This window comes from Gadus morhua, chromosome 4 (genome assembly GCF_902167405.1).
Source record: "Gadus morhua chromosome 4, gadMor3.0, whole genome shotgun sequence".
Taxonomy (NCBI): Eukaryota; Metazoa; Chordata; class Actinopteri; order Gadiformes; family Gadidae; genus Gadus; species Gadus morhua.
In genome coordinates this window covers 12,734,480-12,754,651 of record NC_044051.1, presented here as the reverse complement: position 1 = coordinate 12,754,651, position 20,172 = coordinate 12,734,480, and the positions used below count along the sequence as shown (strand labels likewise).

The 20,172-nt window shown below is 43.3% G+C and overlaps 1 protein-coding gene across 2 annotated transcripts; it reads left to right on the top strand.

Moving 5' to 3' along the window:
- The first annotated feature begins 36 nt into the window (after positions 1 to 36).
- On the top strand, positions 37 to 20,161 carry traf2b (Tnf receptor-associated factor 2b). Of its 2 annotated transcripts, none has more exons than XM_030355556.1 (11): positions 37 to 202; positions 2,916 to 3,135; positions 5,218 to 5,296; positions 5,867 to 5,965; positions 8,063 to 8,224; positions 8,318 to 8,392; positions 11,344 to 11,418; positions 12,062 to 12,277; positions 16,681 to 16,984; positions 17,445 to 17,593; positions 18,380 to 20,161. In XM_030355556.1, exons 2-11 carry the CDS (start codon positions 2,945 to 2,947, stop codon positions 18,596 to 18,598), a joined length of 1,569 nt encoding a protein of 522 aa, XP_030211416.1. In that variant the 5' UTR covers positions 37 to 202; positions 2,916 to 2,944; the 3' UTR covers positions 18,599 to 20,161. The 2 variants fall into 2 exon arrangements, with proteins under 2 accessions (XP_030211416.1, XP_030211417.1); XM_030355557.1 differs by lacking the exon at positions 37 to 202 and adding an exon at positions 2,320 to 2,819.
- Positions 20,162 to 20,172: the final 11 nt, after the last annotated feature.

Below are 20,172 nucleotides of genomic sequence, written 5' to 3'. Positions count from 1 at the left end.
CGATAAAAGGTTTCCCCGACAATTCCGTTCTTAGTAACGCTCGTTACTCAGCGGAAGTTGATATTCAACTTTTAACCGATCCGCCTACTAAACGTTCCCCGCTGCCAACGTTTACAGCGTCCATGAGCACCAGTAACGTCCCCAGCACGAGCTGATCTGAATGCACAGCACGGGACGGGACACGGACTGTTTTGTACTGCGGGTGAGTACTTTTTCCTACCTTGTTTACGCGCTGCTGGGGCGGCGGAGAGAAGCCCTCATGAACCAGGCAGTACTGCCATGGCGGTAACATACTGCGAGAGCACCAGAGATCACGAGAAGTACAGTGAGGGGAGTCTGTGGTAAACACACAACACAAGGTTGTAAAAACCTGTTTCTGAAAGCGTTTAAAACGTGTTTCAATGGTTAAGGACTTCGACAAAGCGTAGTTGAGTTCGTTTGGATAGTTTCATGCTTGTTTGGTTTTAGACATTGTAAAGCACAGCAATGGTACGGATCATGTGGCAATTAAAGCAGTAAAGTGGACATTACCAGTCCAGGAAGTTGTTCCCTTTAAATAATAAAAACCTCCACGTAATTTTTGTTATTGATCGTAGTAAGAATGAGTTCTAACTTGTTTCAGACATGGTCACACTTTATGATATGGTTAATCTTTTAATTTTCATTAGTAAATGCAGTAATAATAATTAAGTAACAAAGAACTCAGTTAGTTAACCGTAACCTGATAGTAATAATAATCTAGTATAGTAATCACTTACTAATGCTGTTCGTGTTAACTACGATAATAATGATATTGTAAGCTAAGCTATTGACTAACAGTTATGCTAATGTTATATAATAACTTTTACTGCATTAACTAATAAACACACATATACACACATATCACATTTACATATTACTAATGAAAATATAACTGCAGTGTTGAGTATCTCTGGATATTGTGGCTGCACCTGTACCTGTAACTGTACCTTTTGTACTTTTACAAACATTGAAACTTTGGAAAGAGGCTATTTTATCAATTTCAACTGATGGTGGTTGATTCTGTAGTCTTGCCCATTTATGAACAAATCAGTCAACAAGTTTTTTCTAAAACACACTAATTGTGTCTATTAAGTGCCCAGGTTTTCACACCCACTAATCTTGTTTGTAAACTATTTTAATGGGTCCTCGTCACTAGACAGACAGATTCTTACAAAATGAATTTTGTTCTAAGCATAAGAATGTGAGTGTGTACTCTGTAGTCTATCGGATGCTAATGTGTGTATGTCATCGGCCATCCATCCAAGCGGCCATTCATCATTGCTTCCACTAAGTGTGGGGTGTATGTTCATTGGTCCATAGGTTTCATGCATGGTGGTCTACTGGTTTTGCGTGAGAGGGTGACTATGTACAGAATAATTTCCTCTCCTTTCCATGACATGGTATATAATATGAGAGAATTTGCTAGCTTGTGATTCTGTATGTTTTCCCCCTGGTTCCTCTCGGAAATGTAATCTCTCTAAGGGTTAACATTGTGTGTCATGCCTGTGGTATAGGCTAATTATAAGTTGTACCAAGCTTCATTCAAGTTACAGGCCTTGTATAGTTATTAGTTACAGAATAGCTGTGTTTGTGCAAACGGGTGTAGCCTGGCCAGTATCCTGTAGGCATTCTGTTAACACCTGGATCCTTTGGGGATGGCTGATTTCTGTTGGTTGTATGGTTGGTTGTCCCATGACAACAATCTCGCACAATGGCCTGACTCCAACTGCTTTCACCATTTGTAACGTCATTGAATTGGGGATTTATAATACAAACTAGAAGTAGAAACCTCCAAGGGATGGTTTTGCCTTTTTTTTTTGTCTTGTGGTATTATTATTTTTTGTGTGTGTGGACAAAACACTGCTTTGTTGAGTATTTGGTCATGGGTGGTTAGGTTTCCTAAATTCCCCCTGCTTGTGTTTTGTTTTTGTCTCTGGTTCTGGCAGAGAGGCTGCATGTAATTGGCAGCGGCAGTAGCGGGCCCCAGGAAGTCATAGTAACATGTGGCTCCCAGGGCAACGGCCCCATAGTGGGGCTTGAGTCCCTTGCAACAGTCAAGTATAGGTGTAATATAAAAGAACAACCTGCTTGATACAATTTGAGTCACACACCCATTGTATTTTTCAAAATGCATGGTATAGTGAGTGGAGATAAGATGACTGTATCTAGGGTTGTGTGGTTCCTATCTAAGGGTAAACTTTGACCTTACCAAACATGCTTGAACTTTGACTACACAAAGCAGGGGTGTGTGTGTGTGTGTATGTAGAGGTGGAAAAAACTCTGTTCGGAAGGGACGGTTGCAAACGTGAGTGCTCCCAATAGAGTAGACCAAGAGATATACACTATAGACACATTACAGCAGCGGCAAACCGCACACTGCTGACGCTTTTAAAAGGGAACCTCTTGTGCAAGCAAGCAATACAGTCCATTGGCAGGCGAGTTGTGGAGACAGCGAAGCCGCGGCCTGAGTGGCACTGGACAGGATGAAGGCTAACGGAGTAGGCAGGACGGAGCCCTGCGGGATAAGAGGCCGTTGTTAAGAGGAGAAGCCGGGATGAATGAACAGAGGAGCTGGCAGGATACTTGGGGGCGGTGTATGTTCCCATCAGGTCTAACAGCTGTACAGAAGGATGGATACATGGGATTGAGCTCAGCTGCGTTTTTCCCCGAGGGACTTATGGTGGATCTTTGTTGTAGAGCAGGACGCTTGTGCCGCTGGGACGGCTCGCTGTCGAGTTTAACCTTCTGCTGTTTCGCACCTTTGTCCCAGTTAAACCTGGCGTCTTAATGCTCCCCAGGTGCTGAAGTTATTATCTTCTACTACAATTGATTACAATAAATAAATAGAATTAAGTTTGAACTTGTTTTTCGTGCTCTGTCTGTGTGTCCCCCAGGGCTCAGCCAGTGCGTTTGATGGAGAACAATGGCCCACATCTCGGTAGACTGCTGCAGCCCTTCACCATGCGTCTCTCTGCCGGGCATCCCTCTCAGCGTGCTGTCGGTGCCCATGGAGGACAAGTACAAATGCCAGCAGTGTCGCCAGGTGCTGAGGAAGCCGGTCCAGGCTATGTGCGGACACCGCTTCTGTGTCCACTGCCTCCGCCTGCTCACCAGGTAGACCCCCCAGGGCAGTCTTCGCCCACCTGTGTGCTGAAGCCACCACCTTTTTGTTTTGTTTCTCCTCTTCCTCTCCCACTGCACCTGTTCCTGGGCATGCTCAGACAGACTGACCCCCCCCCCCCCGGCCCCGGGACGGCGGACCTGACTTGGCTTGCCTCATCAGCAGCACATCTTGGTTTATTTGTTTCTCCATTGACCTCAGGGCTGTTCTTTAAGGGATAGACCTGCCGCTGGCGTGTGCTAGTGCTGCTGCTGTCACACCATCACGTGACGCTTGGCGCTTGTTTTAATACGGAGACCGGTGTGTCCCGTTCCTTCGGGGCGCAACGCATCCTCCTTTGTCGGCTTCTCACATTAACCCCTTTTCACGCAAAAAAAACCAAAAAGATCACTGACGTATTAATTGTTTATTAATACATGAATGTATTGTGAATTAATTACTAATACATTGGTGTATTGGTTGATATGTTGGTGTTGTAGGCACACAGGGGACCCCTTCGTCCATTCGAACGCTTCAATTAGATTAGTCTCCTGCATGGGAATGGAATAGAGCAGATCTAACTGGCCGCAACTATAGTAAGCCCTACTTCAACTAGGGCTGGGCGATCTAGTCAAATCCTCCATCCGGATTGAGGTCATTTGATATCCCGATAACGATATAATTCACCATATATCATGTTTTCTGGTAAATCAAACAATAAATAGTCTATGTGAAATAATGAAATGGTAAAGCCTATTTTTGTATGCTCCTGTGTGAATTTAATATATTATAAATTAAATTGGTATTTCTCACTTTCTTAACAACTCCAAGTTATTAAACCCGTTTCAAGTGAAACTAAAGAGATTTTTTTTAATATATATATATATATATATATATATATATATATATTTTGCCACGCTTACAATATGAATATGAATTTAAATGTCTAGTCTCGCATCCCAATATCGATTTAACATTGATATATATGTTGTGCAGCCCCTGTGTGCATAAACAATTGGCGAAAATTGTGACTTGTGAGAACCTGGTATTAGATGGTGTTTTTACAGGTGATATACAGCTGATGTAGTATAGTTAAATGGGACCAAAAAGCCCCTAGCTCCATCATTTGAGGGGGCATTTAGGTTCACATAGTAACTGTGTTATTTTCTTCCACTCAGTCCAGTAACTACCTAAGGGGCAATTCATTATTAGCTTAAATGTCATAAGCTTTCTTATTGGAATATTTTTCTTCTCATGAGAACTTGAATAACCCTGAAAGTCCCAGTCTTGTTGACGAGAAGGGAAATGATCCAAAACAACCAAGTTATGGCAATGTTGAAATGATCTAATTCTTTTGATGACCTCATCTTCTTTTAAATAAACATTATGATAGATTCAAATCGAACAATATCATTTGTAGAATTGTAGTATTACCGTGATATCTTAACTCGAAAAGGTTAATTTAATCTAACTTGATAGATCATCTTTAATGTTCATGTAAACAGAAGAGTGCTCATGATCATCTTAATGATCATCAATATAAGCTTCGAGGTAAAGCAAGATCAATAATAATTTCTCATTCCTTTTTAAAACCAAGATAAAGCACTGATTTACCAAGCAGTACTCAAACACACTGGAATGTGTTCTTGAGAATCAGTATCCGTCATACAGATTATCATACTCATTATTTTGTGGAAAGGGACAGTCAGGGTTTGGAATGAAGATCTGAATACATCTTAACCTCCATAAATACAACTTTTTTATTGCTATTCCAGTACCCAGCCCTGCCCATTGATTATTTTCTTTAAACCCTATCTTTACTTTACCTCAAACTGCCAAACCCATCCACACATTTAACCAATAATAAAGTGTTCATAACACTGGAAACAAGTTTTTCTTACAGCATACAGCATTTAAACTGAATATTGGAGTACTGTACTTCAATTATGACTTAACAACTGCATCTATGATAAACGATAAACTGTGTAATCCATCAAGGATGGACATTGTTGTCATAGTTGGCTGTCATTTCCCAACGAGCGACCCACATGGCATGCTAGTGTGCTGTAAAGTGATAAACCTGTCTTATTTGTTAGCTCTGGCCCCAAGCCTTGTGAAGCCTGTCGCCAGGAGGAGATATACGAGGAGCCTATGTCCATTCTGAACAGCGACCAGGTGAGCAATGACATCTTGACTGCTGTTGTCATGATCACACACACACACACACACACACACACACACACACACACACACACACACACACACACACACACACACACACACACACACACACACACACACACACACAGAAGGACAGACAGACAGAAAGTTTCTCAAATATATTTATATATTGTCAATTCTAATAGACATGTTCTGTCATGACAACTACTTTCTTGCCTAAATATATCCACCTAATCTCAGTCTGTGTGGAGTTGCCAGCATGTGAAACTGCTTGGTATTTAAACCATGACAACCGAGATAATCTATTTTTATAAGAAAAAAATGCAAACAGGAAGTGGATGCTGTGAGGGACTTTTTGTTCATCCACTTGAAGGAAATTGAATCAACAATTAAGGGGGAACCCCCCCCGACCGCTTCCGCGTAGACTAAAAGTACTCCCCTTTAGTTTCCGTTCAGAAGAACAAAGCGCCCACACGTTGGTAGCAATTACTCGGGGCTAGACTTCTTGCATGCGAGTACTCTTTTGTTGACGCTGATGTGTTCTTGCTCTGATTCATTCGACAGGCTTTCCCAGACAATGCTGCTGGCAGGGAGATCGCCAGCCTGCCAGCCAGGTGTCTCCACCAAGGATGCACTTGGACGGGTTCAGTGAAAGAGTATGAGGTGAGACGGAAAAGATGTATCCCAAAATGGTCCTAAAACGTCTGGCATTAATCTGGTTTCTTTTGGGCTTTAATTGAGTTCAATCAGCCTTATTTGCTCTGTTTGGTAAAAAGCACAAAACAAACATCACTCTCTGTTGACTCTGTCTGTTGACTTTCTTTTATGAAATTGAGGGAGGTTTTGTTTGAAATGGAGATTCCTAGTAGCTATAATGGGAAAAGAACAGAAAATAGAAGTTCACGGTGGATTCAGGAGCCGAGGCTGCAGCCCTGTGGTGAGTTTCTGTTACGGGTGAACTGGCCGTTGTGAAGAGGAAGTGAAACGTAACACAGCAGGCTGGAAAGTCCCTACCACACCAAACCCCCACCAGGCCCACATAGCTCATATGTCAACGACACACAGCGGAAAAGTACCGTGGGGGGGGAGAACAGCAGAAGAACATGCAATGTATGTCTAATCAGCTTGATTACTGGTGATGTGGAAGAAGAACTGGTGTTACAGTGCCAATTAAAGTGAAATGGTTATTTGGGTCATTGACTCATGATACTTCATCACTTGGGGAATGTTGTCCATTTCCTAATTTCCTAACAATGATAGCAGGCGGTTATGGCCTTCTATCATTGTGTGTTAAGGGAGCTGCCCGGGTTTCAATGCTATATTCAAGTGGGGATTTCTTACCAGTACCACGAGTTTAGCACAATGCACAATGGGGTGGATTCATGGACGTACAATGCCCCGCAAAAAGTTGATTCGTGAGAATTGTTGATGGTTTCCCTGTGTGGTGTCGCTTTGTTGTATTTCCAACAGTAAGTAATAGCAAATATAAGCATCGATATTGTCCTATATGTTAACCGCTACTTTACTATCTACGTCTCACTGGAAGTTTAACCAAGGAAGTTAAGAGAAGAGATGAGCTTTATTTATACCAGATGGTACATTTGAGAGTGTTTTGCATCGGTGGGGAACAGACGAGAATTCTACCAGCCGAACACTAATGCCTGATTTAAAACATAAAGAATAAGTTATCTAGTTATTCTGTAGTGGTTGGCACTTTAGAATGACTTCCAGTTTGAAACCTTAGTAAAGAAGTAGTTAATAGTGAGTTCATAGTGAATTCAGCATTTATAAAGTGTTCATACATGAATCCTCATTCAATATGAAGATAATGAGAAAAATACTTTTATAAAGCATTTATAAAGCATAAGCTGAGGATTTACAAACTATTAAACATGTTCATGTTTTTGAAACACTTAATGCTGTAATTCGTGTTTAGTTCAGGTAAACGGAAAGCATGAGTTTCATCTTGTGTGAGCTTATCTAAGGTGAGGACTATCAATGCCTTACTGCTTTAATTACTTATTGCTTGGTACTGCTGCATTGTTACTTATTATTTTGAGTATTCATGACTGAACAAAGCTTCATAAATAATAAATGTACTCCAAAGTAGTAAATTCACTATTTACTACACCTTCACTAATGCTTCAAAGATTTATTTTAGCATTTTTGTGCTTTATTAGAGAGTGAGATAGTTAGGAATCCGGTTCACTGCGATCAGGACTGATCCACCGGAGCGCGCCCCAAGGTTTAATTTATTCTAAATTGCTACTTTATGGTGTAGTCTTCAAAAAACCTCAGTCATAAGGAACCGAAAGGAGGAATGTGTATGCAAAGGTGCATGCTTGTGTTATTACTATTCAGTGCATGAGCGTGTCGAAGCAGGTGACAGGAGGTTTAAAGTCTGTGTGAGATTAAGGTCACACCTCAACCAAGCTATACCCTTCTACCTCAACTGCGTACAGTTTCTGTATATTCAACGTGCTGTGAGAATCAGTTTTGAGATGATTACTCCGGCGTCTGTAAGAGTCGTTTTAGATCTTAGATCGCTCCTCCCGGGACATTTCTGACCAATCTATGCATCTGTTCCATGAGTGGTTTGGATGAATTTCTTTGGTTGTTGTCCATTTCTTGGTTGGCTCTTTTCTGCTCTGTCTCTCTCTTTAGAACTCTTGAATACCACTTACAGCACCTTATTTAATACACTGATGTAAAATAGAAAAGATAAATAAAACCACAATAATTGTATTTTTCTCCTTTCAGGCGCAACACGAAGGCGTCTGTGATTATGAACAGGTCCAGTGCGAGGCCTGCAAGAACTTAATCCTACGCATACATAGGGAACGGCACGCCGACAGAGAATGTGAAGCGAGAACGTTGAACTGCAAGTACTGCAAAGTGAGCTTCACCTACAACGAAATAAAGGTACGTGAGAACATTTCACTGGGTGTGATCGGACGTAATCGTGTATTGCACTACGGCCACACATGACTGATGCCCTGGCTTGTTCCGTCGCAGGCCCATGATGAGACCTGTGTGAAGTTTCCTCTGCAGTGCAAGGATTGCGGTAAGAAGAAAATCCCCAGAGAAAAGGTTTGTAGGTCGTTATTGAATCCCGGTACTCGGTGTAGAACAGAATTCTCTTTTATTGTCATTTCACCTAGTACAACGAAATTGAAATGTCGTCCAGACGGTGTGACTCACAACAACACAATTTGAATATATAAGAAAGGTAAAAAATATATGCATAACAAATAATGATAAAATATACGGTTAAATAAGAATAGCAGCTGAGGTCAAAGGTATTGCCCAGTAGTGTAGTCCATTTTTTTTTTTGTAGTTCAAGTGGTACATTCAGGATGTTTTTTAAGGGGCTTGTGAAATGTCAAAGTGAATTTTAATGTCAGACTGACCTTGCAATAAGTTACATAGAGGACCGCAAGTGCGTTTCCCCATACTTCAAATGTGCTATTAAAGGGGACATATTTTGAAAACAACACTTTTCCTGGGATTTGGGGTGTTGTTTTGAGTCGCTGGTGCTCCAACACGCATGATGATTTTTACAGTGAGATATGCATTTCTGAAAGTACCCCGCATACAGTTACCAAACGAGCGAGTCAGTTTCGGCGCCCTCTCCTACGTAGGAAGGGGGCACAGTTGAATATTATTTCCCACTACCCCACCCCCCTCCAATCAGAGCATAGCTAAGATTTTGTGGACCTGCGGACGGAGATGTTCGCACATTTCAGAAGCAGGGATATTCCATACAAAAATAGATGTCTAATTTCATCAGTTTGCCGTGTGAGTGCCTGGCAGGGAGTCTGGCGGAGCTACCGTACTGCCGCCGAAGCTCTGGCGGCAGTCCGACAGTAATATCCCTTTCTCCTCCATGTCGCGGTTCAATATGGACTTCAGAGAGTCACGGCCAAAGTCCCTTTCCCCCAATTCTTCACAACCATGGCCGATGTAACCCCCACTACGAGTCTTTACTTGTTGTGGAAGTACCAGAGACGTCAGACGCAGTCTTTATGATTCCAAATATTCTCAGAGACGCACATAGCTTTTGGCCGTGATATTATATATATTATATAAATACCTATATATTATGTAAGGGATAATGTATAGAACTCCGGTCATTATCGGGAAAATAAGCCCCGACAGGGCGAACAGTACACCGACGCGAAGCGGAGGTGTCTTCCTTCGCCCTGAAGAGGCTTATTTTAAAATAACTTCAAAAGGCGTGTCTTTACAATTTTTTTGTTAGCATTCGTAGGGTTCATCAGCAGAGAAATAGTCCGCCGCAAAGACGTTGACGTTGTTTGGCAACCGAGTACACTGGGGTCGATAAGTTACCAGACTACTTGCGGAGTGATACGAAAGACGGCAAAAAAAATCCCTTTCCTTGACAGCGGTCAATTATAGTTGGCAACGGGGAATTATCAAATATAATTCACCGCCGGAAGTTTTGAAGGGCCCATTCAAGTGAACAGTGTGTTCCACGGCATTGAGAAGACCTGTGTGATTAATAATAATAATATTATTATAATATATTATATAGATATAGAGCTCCAGGAGTCCGCAAACGGCAACAATCACTTCTCCTCAAAGCTGTGGTTCACTCTGACAGCTCATTGGTCAATGGCTAGCAGCTCATTTGCATTAAAGTTACAGACACCAGAAACAGTGCATTCTGAAGGGACTGGAATAGCGGTAGGCGGTAGTGTTTTGAGGTAGTTAAAAGGTGCAATATAGTAAGGTGCAAAAGACCCGAACAGCAGCCTGGAGATACAGTTATACGTTATTGTACATTCTTGACTACTGTGGTTGCGTTTATAGTCCAGGAGAGATCCTCTGTGATGTGTGTGTTCCCAAAAATCTAAAGTCAAACCCTTTCCACACAGTACCCATTTATGAGGAGGGTTTGGGGGGGCTGCACTGTTCTTACGGAAGTCTATGATGATTTTCGTTGTTTTTCTGAACACCACACTGCCAATCTTTGGACTTCCTCCCTGTAGGCTGTCTCATCTCCTCCTGAGATAAGTCCAACCACAGTTGTGTCGCCCGCAAACTTGACAATGGCGTTGGTGGACAGGGAGGGGCAAAATCATGGGTGTAGTGGAGGGGACTCAACATAGAGCCCTGTGGGATGCCGGTGCTGACTGAGTGTGATGGGGGTGGAGGGTTGAGGTCCCAGTCTGACGGGTTGGGAGAGTCCTAAGTCGAGTGAGTTTGGTGACCAGTCTGCTGGGGATGATGGCATTGAAGGCAGAGCTAAAGTCAATGAAAAGCATCCTCACATAGCTCCAGTGGTGTTCGCGGTGGGTCAGTGCAGTGTGAAGAGCAGTGGCGATGTCATCCTCGGTGGACCTATTTGCTCTGTAGGCAAACTGGTGTGGGTCGAAGGTCGGTGCTGGACCAGTCACACACCACACTTCATCATAACTGGTGTAGGAGCGACCTGGTGGTAGTCATTAAGGTCGCTGATGACAGGCTCTTTTGGTAGTGGGATGATGGTGGCGTACTTCAGGCACGATGGGATTATGGATTTGGACAGGTTGAAGATCTTGGTGAAGACCTTAGGGAGTGAGGAGAGAGCTATCAGACTCATAACCCTCTCAGTGTTAATGCCTTGCTCTATCAGTTGAGCCAAAGCGGACCACCAATATGCAGTAAATTTATGCTCAAGTAAATGGATAAATCCTGATAAGACAAATGATTGGCGTTCCATTGACTTGAATGGCAAGTCAATTAATATAAGCCGAAATGTTATCTTGAAATGGTACATGTTGTTGGGGTGTGAGTGGTAAAGAGATTCCACAGGCGGAAAAAGTCCATTAGTGTGTTATTAACACACCTGTGACTGCCAGGCAAGGTGGTCCAGGTTGTAAAATAATTCAATGTTTAACATTGGGCTTGTCGTTGCGGAAAGGGTTAATGTTTAGCAGCTTGTGAACTCATTGCTGGGTTATCTTGATGGATGGTGCTTACTCTCTTTCTCTTTCCTTTTTACTCTTTCTCTCCCCCACCCACTCTCTAATCTGCAGTTCAACGACCACAGCAGATCTTGTGCCAAGTCAAAAACGGCCTGTCCTTTCAGCGAAGTGGGCTGTAAAGCTGTGGTAGGTCCAACAGATGGTTCATTTGAAATGGTAATCGTTGGTCTTTAGCTGCCAAGAACCAGTTCCTTTGATATAGTTATTGTGGTCTCAACTGCCATATTCAGTATATATTCAATAGATTTAATTCTGTAATTCTGTGCCTCTTTTCTGGAGATCAATCTTTCGATTGCCTTTTAATCTGTCAAATTTCCTCTGAATTGTGCACACATTCACGAAATGCATAAAATAAGCACCCAGAGGATTTAGAAATGCAAATAAGAGAACATTTAAATGAGAACTCGCCATTATCATTTTCACATCACATTGCGAAACCTTTATCTTCAATTGCACATTTCGTGCGAATGCCTCGTAGCCAAGAAGGATATAGGTTATCAAAGGGCCAGCCCATGCGTCTACTTACTGCCTCACAGTTGATGTTTTGCATGCTTTAAATTTACATTGCAAGCTTTAATATGCAAAATGTGTCAATGACACCCATGAATGACAAGGAATTAATTGACATCGTTGAGACCTTACTATGGATCTGCATACAATGAATGCAGAGCAATGCTAGAAAATTCCCCAGAGCTCACTTCATCTCAAGAAAACGAACGACAAAATTTCCACCCGTGTGTTCTTACACTCCTCTCCCTTCCGTCCCCAGATAGAGAACGGCAAGCCCAGCGACCATGAGCAGGCCAGCACCATGGAGCACCTGCGCCTGCTGCTGCCCATGGTGCTGTCCCTGGTCCACGGGCGGGCCGACGGCCTGCCCGCCCTGGACTGGCAGGAGGACCCTGGCTGCCTGTACCGGGCTCCTGAGGAGGGGGCCCACGGGGGTGCCAGGGCCGCGCCGGCCGCCGTCGACCTGGACAAGAAGGTGTGTGTGTGTGTGTGTGTGTGCGGCGTGTGATATATTGTTTAGCTTCTTATGTCAAATGTACTTATTGTAAGTCGCTGTTGTTTGTGGTGGATGGCTGGTTCAGGCAGCCTGGACACAGGCTGTTTAGACTCTGGGGGGCAGTGTTGTGCCTGAACGCGTTCATTGAACGATAGTTCATGAACTCGTTCATATTTTGAGCGAACGTGAACTGAACCTACTGTATTACTGCCTGATGAACGTTACTGTGAACTGGTTCATTCTGGTGTCTGTGAACGGCACGATCACTCGGTTTAACTTCGTTCAATAGGGGGACTATTTGTTTATCAACACGGCGGATGCGCTCTCAGAATGATCGCAAAAAGAAAATTTGTTTGACCGGTTGCCATGGTTATCTCCGTGTGGTTATTTGCAGTTGCGGTTTTGTCAGCTTACAGTTTTATTAAACTGTAATCAGAAAACGCAGTTATATGCTATAGACCAGTCATACTCAGGCCCGCGGGGTGTCTATTAATGGCCCTCGAGCTGTTTTGAAAAGTTTTTTTAATTATTTAAAAAAAAAAAAAAAAAAACGTGCTGGGCGCTCTTATTTTGAAACCGCGTGCCGCGATCTCAATACGAGGCTGGGGGTTGCAACGATAAACAGATAGCCCTCCAGCCCACAGACCGCTCCAGCCCTCCCAAACTCGAGGCAGACAGTCCATCTCAGCAGCAGTCAAGGCCGATTTAGGGTCGTTTTAGACGCAGAGACGTAAGCACGTAATTTACACAAGGGACTTGTTTTAGACAAGTTTTGATTTACGGTTCCTTTAAGGTTCCTTAAGGATTGCGCGTGTTGCAAGGGGATTCTCCGCCAGAACAGTAGGGGGAGCAACGAACAAATCTGTGGGCGTGGAAGTGGAAATCGCTGGCTTTTTTATATTTATAATTATCATAATTCGTTCTTGTGTTTTCTTCTTCTCCTTCTTCAAAATTCTTCATTCGCTTCTGTCATGGCCTTTTAAAAATGGCGCTTTTATGCTGTAAAACCGGAAATGTGAGACTCCTGAAAGGATGTGGTTAGCTGGCCAATCACAGTCTTTGCGAGCTGCGTAGGGCCGTAGTGTTTTAGTCGCATAGTCAGGAATTTTGGCCGACGCACTTAAGCACGTAAGGGGGGATATTTTACCGCACAAGGGGGGGTTATATATCTTACGTGCTTACGTGTTACGTCTAAAACAGAGCATATATCGGCCTCAGTCACACGTATACCGACCGGCCCCTTGAGTCACTGAAAAAATTTTTTGTGGCCCCTCATCATTTCTACTTGAGTACCCCTGCTATAGACCCTATAGCCTCTATGGCAGGGCTATTCAACCTCCTTAACAAGTGGGCCGAAAAAGAAAACCACTGGGGGTTCATGGGCCACACAGAGTAAAACTACGTGAATAAATCGCTACAAATAAATCGTACATAAATTAGTGTTATCTTAATACATATAATACTACTACATGGAATAAACTTGTCAGACGCATTCCTTCCTTCTTCACTTTTAATCGTATCATTATAAAAGATTTTGTTCTCACGTATTTTGGCCACGTATTTAGAATTCAACAATGTTGTTTGAATCATCACAAAACAGAACTACTGTACATATGAGACATTTTGAGCCAGTGAGTCAGTGAGAAAGATTGCACTGCCTTGTTTGCCTAGTTTGGCTCATCCTGAGACACTCATGCAGCTTCTCATAGGTCATGGAGCAACGTGCCCTTGTTCTGATGGCATTCATATGAGAAAACCTAGACTCACACGTATCGGTTGTGCCAAACATTGTCAGAATAAGTGATGCCAGCTCCTGATTGTGGGGTAATGATACTGGCTAGTATCACCGGCTACACACAGAAACCTGATTTGCATGCAACTATGTTTCTCCTTTATTTTATTTATTTTTTGCATGCAACCTCTTGCGGGCCAGAAAAAAAGTAAGAGGGGCCGCATTTGGCCCACGGGCCGCTAGTTGAATAGGCCTGCTCTATGGTATAAAGGCTGGGACGAATTTCAAATTCTAAATATGTACACTTTATGTTGAAAGTGTAGACCGTTACGATTCCCATTGAAACGAATGGCGCGTTGATTATTCTTCAAAACGAGAGCTGGACAATTGTGAAATTAATTAAACTGTAATCAGAAAAAGCGGTCATATGCTATAGACCCTAGAGTATCTGGTATAAAGGCTGGGACGAATTTCGAATTATAATTATGTACAATCCATAAAGTTAGCTCTCTGGCTCGTAGCTCAGTGGACTAGAATACCTCCTAGAATCATTGCTTGTTGGCCGGAAACGGAAAGGGGGGTTGTTTACGTTTGGTTGTAGTCTTTTCGCTCGGTTCTCCATCTCAACAGTAGGGCTAGAACCAAGCGAAAAGACTTCAACCAAACGTTAACACCAGCAATGAGTCTTCCAACAGAAATCAATGGGATTTACAAAATGCGCTAAATGTGCAATAAAACGCGATAGAAACTGTATTTCGCTACGATACTTGATTCAACCACTCTATTTCATCCTAGACAAACCAGAAAGGAGACTCAATGTTCAAAATACCAGAAAAAAAGAACTATGAACTAGTTCATTTTTGGAACGGTGAACTTAGGTAACATTTTTGAATTATGAACGTTTAACTGAACTTCATTTTAAAATTTGTGAACTGAACTTTGAACTAGTCCACGTAGAAAGTGGACTTTCCCGACACTGCTGGCGGGGCTTCCCACCTGTGGTGCAATGGGGGCGCAAGGCACACAGGATACACCAGGTCATCACCACTCACGCTCAGGAGGAAGAGCTCTGACATGTCAGCGTTAGGGTCAACACCGCCTGTTACAGTTTGCTCATAAACTGGTTCGTACAAGATCTATTGCCTCGTGGCACGTTGCTTGAGTGCTGCAACGCCCAGGAAATGGGTTGTTTTTAATACAAACCGGTTTACGAGCGGGTTGGACCAATTGTTCCAGGCAGAGCGAATGTTCATCATTGACATGTCGGCATCCGTCCCCTGAATGTGTATGGTTAGGGCTGGTTTATCCTGTGTTCCTTGATCACCCAATGCAGCACAGCCTGCCTCAGAGCCTAATCAGCCTGACTCGGACCAGGTGAGGCTGATTGAATCCCCCACTAACCACACTCTCCTGGCTGCAGTTGATAAAACAGTTGGGTTTGAGCTCAGGCCCCGTTTACACGAAGGGAAAACGCAGATATTTCCATGCGGTTTGGCATCTCATTTACACGAAAACGCTGTTTTTATCACAGAAAACGGTCATTTCTAAAATCTCCGGCCAAAGTGCAGATTTCTGAAAACGCCGGTTATGTGTTGTCGTGTCAACGGGGAGAAACGGGGTTTTAGGTTCCGAAGCGTCACATTATGCGCCAGGAAATGCTTAACGTCATATGAGCGCCCTATGTTTACAGTTTGTTTGTTACAGGAAGACGCTCGTGTTATTTGTTGTTGTTGATTCTGAGGATTCTGATTGGCTTGCATGGTTTTATCCTTCTCCCTACACTGCCACCCATAGGTTTGGCATAGTTATAATGGCGCTCGACGGCGTATTTATGCGGGTTGATGTAAACGACAACTTTTTTGAAAACGATGTTGTGTGACAATGTTATTTTTGAAAACGGAGGGGGGTAAATATTAGATTCTATAAATACCCTTCTACGTATAAACATGGCCTCAGTCTGTGATCTGTGAGCAACACGACATATTTTTTTATATTATGGACGTTCAGCAAAAAAATATTGTAAACTCTCCCACCAAAAACCCATATTGACATCCAATAAGCTGATTTCCATCTTCTGCATTTCTGCTGCAGGTATACATCTCTGTATATCTGAGAACATCAAGTAATTTGATGCGTTTGGTGCTTTTTTTCATTTAAATACAGCGCACTGTGTCCCACAAGTGCGCTGACTAAAATGCCTCCTGTGGAATTTGAGATCAAAGGACATTCAAGGAAGGGCAAACTGCTGTGAACCGCGAATCTTCGTCTTTGAATAGTAATCATAGCACTACAACACAACCGTTGCACTAACCATGTAGGCAATACCCCTTAAAGCGACCCAGGTTTGATCCTGACCCTGGCTACGTTACAAGTCATTCCCTCTCTCCTCAACCAGCTTTCCGGTCTCTCTGGTCTCTCCTGCCCATAATGCCAACAATTTCCATGAAAATGTATACTGTATATATAAAAAATAAATAACAATAATGTGTACTGTACAAAGATTGAAACGTCTGAAACTCGTCACTGTATATCACCTATCATCAGCGTCTGCCAACAAAACCACCAGACATCACCTCACAGCCGGTTTGAATAAAACAAATCACCTCCAGCCCAAGGGAAGCCCCTAAAACCACCGCTTTCCCCATCCCAGGTGAGCGCCCTGGAGAACGTCGTGTGCGTGCTGAACCGCGAGGTGGAGCACAACTCGGTCACACTGGAGGCGTACTCCCACCAGCACCGCCTGGACCAGGACAAGATGGAGAACCTGGGCAACAAGGTGCGGCAGCTGGAGCGCATGCTGACCATGCGCGACCTGCAGCTGGCCGAGACAGAGCAGCTGCTGCGCGAGATGCAGTTCTGCACGTTCGACGGCGTCTTCGTCTGGAAGATCTCCGAGTTCCTGCGCCGCCGGCAGGACGCGCTGGCCGGCCGCACGCCCGCCATGTTCTCGCCAGGTACGACGCCGTGCTCGGAGAGACGCTATCGTCACTACGTCGGGGGTGATCGGACGTCACTCGGGAAGTCCTGGCCTCTTGGGGCGGTTGCTGTTGGCCATCTATTTCATTATTTCACAGCAATTAAAATGCACACATTTCAGACTGTTTTATTTAAATGAATCAACAAAAAACACAACCAAAAAAAAAAATATTGCGGGCAAGGACATCCCGAGAGACGTCCGATCTTCTCCGACCTAAGCGTTGGTTATCGGACGGATCCCTTTCCTCACGTCTCCACTGTGACCGCCGGTGCGTGCCGAGCCTTCTGCCGCAGAGACGGCTCCGTTGTCCAGGGGGCTGACACTGCCGTCGGTGGTATGCATGCACGCACGGCACGCATCCACGCCACCGGTTGCCCCTCGCGGCCCCTTCACACGTCTTTGATATCCCCCTTTTCCGTTTTTTTTTCGTTTCGCAGCGTTCTACTCCAGCAAGTACGGCTACAAGATGTGTCTGAGGCTCTACCTGAACGGAGACGGGACGGGGCGAGGCACCCACCTCTCCCTCTTCTTCGTGGTGATGAGGGGGAAGTGCGACGCTCTGCTGAAGTGGCCCTTCAGCCAGAAGGTAGGCATCATCCTCATCCTCATCGTCCTCATCCTGGTCTTTGTATTACTGCGGAGTGCTTGGATGACGGCTGGTTTGAGCTGCCTCACCTGGCCCGAGTCGGACCCTGGTGCTGGGTGGGGCTGCACTGCGTTGACGCATGCATTGTGCAATCAATCTAAAGCCTCATCCAACACCAGTGCGGAGATCAGTTAGTAACTTTCAGTTTGTGCGTAGAAACCCTTAACATATCAACGTGAAAGTCGGTGCAGTCAGCTGGAGTGGAAGAATGAACCCATTTAATAATTACAAATAATAAACCTTTCTTTACTTAAGCTACTCGTTAATTTTAACTTGGCATTAATTGTCCTTGCACTTAGAGGTAGCTCCCTTTCTCCTTCCAGTTGAAAGGTTTTATGTAGGCTCACATTTGTATCGCCCCTGTAGCCTAGCCGCCTAAGGCCAAGTCAATCACCTCACTTCTTTATTGTGTACATTCCTTTAGTGGTCTTGCGTTTTCGTCCACTACCCCAAATAGTGCACTGCAAATGAAAATCTCTGGCCATGGCTGGTCTCTGCCTTGGCCAAACCACAACATTCTCCCCTGTTAATCCAACCCCCACCGTGGTTAAGTTTAATCAGACCATTAAGACTTTGTTGTTAGTGCCAACATTAGGAAAGTTTCCCACTGTGAATCACACACACTCGTTGTTCCTGTGAAGATGTTTGGTAAACATTGCCTCTGTTCATGCGCCCTTACACCAAACGCCATGTGACGTCTTACAAGGAATGACTCCTCCCACCCAGGTGACCTTGATGCTGCTGGACCAGAACAACCGGGAGCACATCATCGACGCCTTCCGGCCCGACGTCACCTCCACCTCGTTCCAGCAGCCAATCAGTGAGATGAACATTGCCAGTGGCTGCCCTCTGTTCTGTCCATTGGCTAAGCTGGCGGGCAAGAGCTCCTACTTACGCAATGACACCATTTTCATTAAGGCCATCGTGGACCTGACCGGCCTCTAGGGGGTAGACTGTGGAAGCACTACGCCAAAATAAAATCAGAGACTAATGATTATTATATATAAATAAGATATCTAGAATATTATTATATTATATCCATGTAAGCTATAAATAAATGCTTACTATATATTTTGACTTCATTGATATATATCATATAAAATATCTATACATATATATAAATATATATGCATATGCTAAAAAGTCATTAGGATTTGCCTCTAACAGCAGGTAAAGTGAAAGTGTAACCCTTAAGGGGGTAGTTCGGAATTTTAGACATAGGGCCTGATTCCCAAGTTAGCCTTGGTGTTCTTTATCATTGGAGACAGTTTTCAACACTTTTCATTCCTCCTGGTTGCAGAGTTTGCTTTTGCTAGGCTAGCGCACGGCAACGGGCAATACTATCCTGCTAATAAAACAGTCTTACCCACTCCACAGTACACCCAAGGCATATCAACTATAACGCCACACGGTCGATGTAAATGTCTTTGTTGATAGAATAATGTTAGAAATAAAACCAACCCTGCATTGCATTTTGAGGGACTGTTATATTGCTGGTAGTAGGCTACGGCAGCAGCGGACTAATACCTAGGTTAAATTCCGCTGCTGCTGAGAAAGTAGTCCCTCAAAATGCAATGATTCATGCGATGCAAGCTTAGTTTTATTTCTAATATTATTCTATCGACACAGACATTTACATCTATAGTCTGGGGTTATAATTGATTTACCTCGGGTGTACTGTGGAGTGGGTAAGACTGCTTTATTAGCAGGCTAGTATTGCCCGATGCCGTGCGCTAGCCTAGCACGAGCAAACTCTGCAAATAGGACTGAATGAAATGTGTTAAACTGTCTCCAATGATAAAGAACACCAAGGCTAACTTTGGAATCAGGACCTACGTCCAAATTTTCGAACTACCCCTTTAACCATTTATATAAATTCTAACTAAATAATGCATGTTGGAATTTATTGAGTTAGAAAGGTGTTTCCAAAGTGTTTACTAAAAACGAGGACTGCGTTAGAAAGTATCTCAAGTTAATCAGATAAAATATAGCCCAATAATCTTTGACTTATATTCCAAATATATTGGTTATTTAAGCATAGTTCCACAATGTACCAACATGGATCTTATATTAGATTATTAATGAATATAAATTAGTATTATTATTGTTAGGTTTTATGGTGGTTGCGGATGTTTGAAAGTTATTTGCGTGTCAAGCTGAGCAAGTTATTGGCTGTAAAAGACTCCCTCCTTAGATATCATTTGAGTGACGATACAGTACCCTTCAACACCAGAGAATCATATAAGATTCAATATTTAATACCTGGTTTTGCAGCCTGTAGAAACAGGCTGCACTGTTTAATCCAACCTACCTGCTGATACAATTTATTTATTGCAACGTTTTTGTAATGGCAAATATACTGTATAATCTAAAACTTTCAGTTGAAGTGCAAAGAATGGTTTGGGTGTGTTTTCCTAGATAGCGTTTGGCTACTTAATATTTAACTAATCAATTCAGACACATAAAAGTCAGTTATTTTTTCTAATAAATAAAAGGTGTTACGCTTTTTGTATTTGCCA